At 62.3% G+C, this 1697-nt stretch overlaps 1 protein-coding gene across 1 annotated transcript; it reads left to right on the top strand.

Annotated features, from left to right (window-relative positions):
• Nucleotides 1–35: 35 nt before the first annotated feature.
• On the top strand, nucleotides 36–1697 carry LOC103460325 (procollagen-lysine,2-oxoglutarate 5-dioxygenase 3-like; the record flags this gene model as incomplete). Its single annotated transcript, XM_008402427.2, has 9 exons — nucleotides 36–237; nucleotides 303–415; nucleotides 490–553; nucleotides 658–755; nucleotides 851–952; nucleotides 1042–1173; nucleotides 1235–1356; nucleotides 1425–1529; nucleotides 1601–1697. Coding segments are annotated over 9 exons (1035 nt in total), but the record flags the coding sequence as incomplete, so codon positions are not given.

Raw genomic sequence — 1697 nt, 5'->3', positions numbered from 1 at the left:
TTGGGTTAAACCGGGTCGGAGCCGGTTCTGTCTAACCGGACCTCCTAACCGGGCCTCTGCTCCGTCTCTGCAGCTACGATGTGATCCTGGCGGCCRGTCCAGACGAGCTTCTGACCCGGTTCTCCTCTCTGGGTCACCGGGTCGTTTTCTCTGCTGAGGGGTTCTGCTGGCCCGACCAGCGCCTGGCCTCCAAGTACCCCCAGGTGCATTCTGGGAAGCGCTACCTGAACTCTGGAGGTGAGGTTCTGCTGTCCTGTGGTTCCGGTCCCGGTCCCGGTCCGCTGACCTGCGGTTCTGTCCAGGTTTCATCGGGTTCTCCTCGGACCTGGCCGCCATCGTCCAGCAGTGGAAGTTCAGGGACAACGACGACGACCAGCTGTTCTACACCCGGATCTACCTGGACCAGAAGCAGAGGGTAACCGGGTCAGAACCGGGCCGGGAGGCGGGAGCGGCCGGACAGAACCCGACTGATGTTGTGCTGTGTTTCAGACCCGGTTCAACATGACTCTGGACCACCGATCCAGGATCTTCCAGAACCTCAACGGAGCCATCGGTGAGTCTCTGGACCGGTTCTGGGCCCGTCCAGACTGGACCTCAGTGGTTCTGGTGGAGAGTCATCGGGCCTGGAACCTGGTTCTGACCCGGCTCTCTCTCCAGACGAGGTCGTCCTGAAGTTTGAGAGGTCAAAGGTCAGAGTGAGGAACGTGGCCTACGACACGCTTCCTGTGGTCATCCACGGCAACGGRCCCACCAAGGTAACGGCCAATCAGAGGCCTCCGCTCGCCCCATGTGACAGCAACAGGAAGTGCAGCTGGTCAGTTGCCATAGCAACACCTGTCTCCGTCCTYAGCTGCAGCTCAACTACCTGGGAAACTACGTCCCAACGGCCTGGACCTACGAACACGGCTGTGGAGGCTGCGACGACGACCTGCTGTTGCTAGGCGACCGCCAGGTAAGGGGGGGGAGGGGAGGGGCTATGGGGGGATGAGGGCCAGTCTGACCGGTACGTCTCCCCCACCTGCCCCCCGTCTCCCCCTCCAGGACGAAGACCTCCCTCTGGTCTTCCTCGCCGTCTTCATCGAACACCCGACTCCCTTCATGGACGAGTTCCTGGAGCGTCTGGCCGCCATGAACTACCCCAAGACCCGGATCCGCCTCTTCATCCACAACAACGTACGGCCCACTGGACCCGGCTCCGGTTCTGGTTCTGGTTCTGACCCCTCCTGTCCTGCAGGTGGTGTACCATGAGCAGCACATCCAGCGGTTCTGGGAGCGCCACAGGRTTCTGTTCCCGGAYGCGGTGCTGGTCGGACCCGAGGAGAACCTGCCAGAGGAGAAGGCCAGAACCATGGCGATGTGAGTCCAGAACCGAGTCCGGGCCGGTTCTGGTTCTGGGCGGCTCTAACCCCTCCCTGTGTGTGCAGCGGGGCGTGCCAGAAGAACCCGGGCTGTGATTACTTCTTCAGCATCGACTCGGACGTGGCGCTGACCAACCCGGACACGCTCCGGATCCTCATGGAGGAGAACAAGTAGGTTCTGGTCCGGCCCGGTTCTGTCTGGGTCCGGGCCGCTCTAACTGGGCCTCCGTGTTCTGCCCCAGGTCCGTCATCGCCCCCATGCTGTCCAAACACGGCAAACTGTGGAGCAACTTCTGGGGCGCTCTGAGTCCGGACGGGTTCTACTCGCGGTCCGAGGAT

The sequence above is a fragment of the Poecilia reticulata genome, unplaced genomic scaffold (genome assembly GCF_000633615.1).
Source record: "Poecilia reticulata strain Guanapo unplaced genomic scaffold, Guppy_female_1.0+MT scaffold_224, whole genome shotgun sequence".
NCBI lineage: Eukaryota > Metazoa > Chordata > Actinopteri > Cyprinodontiformes > Poeciliidae > Poecilia > Poecilia reticulata.
This window is presented reverse-complemented; position numbering and strand designations above follow the sequence as displayed.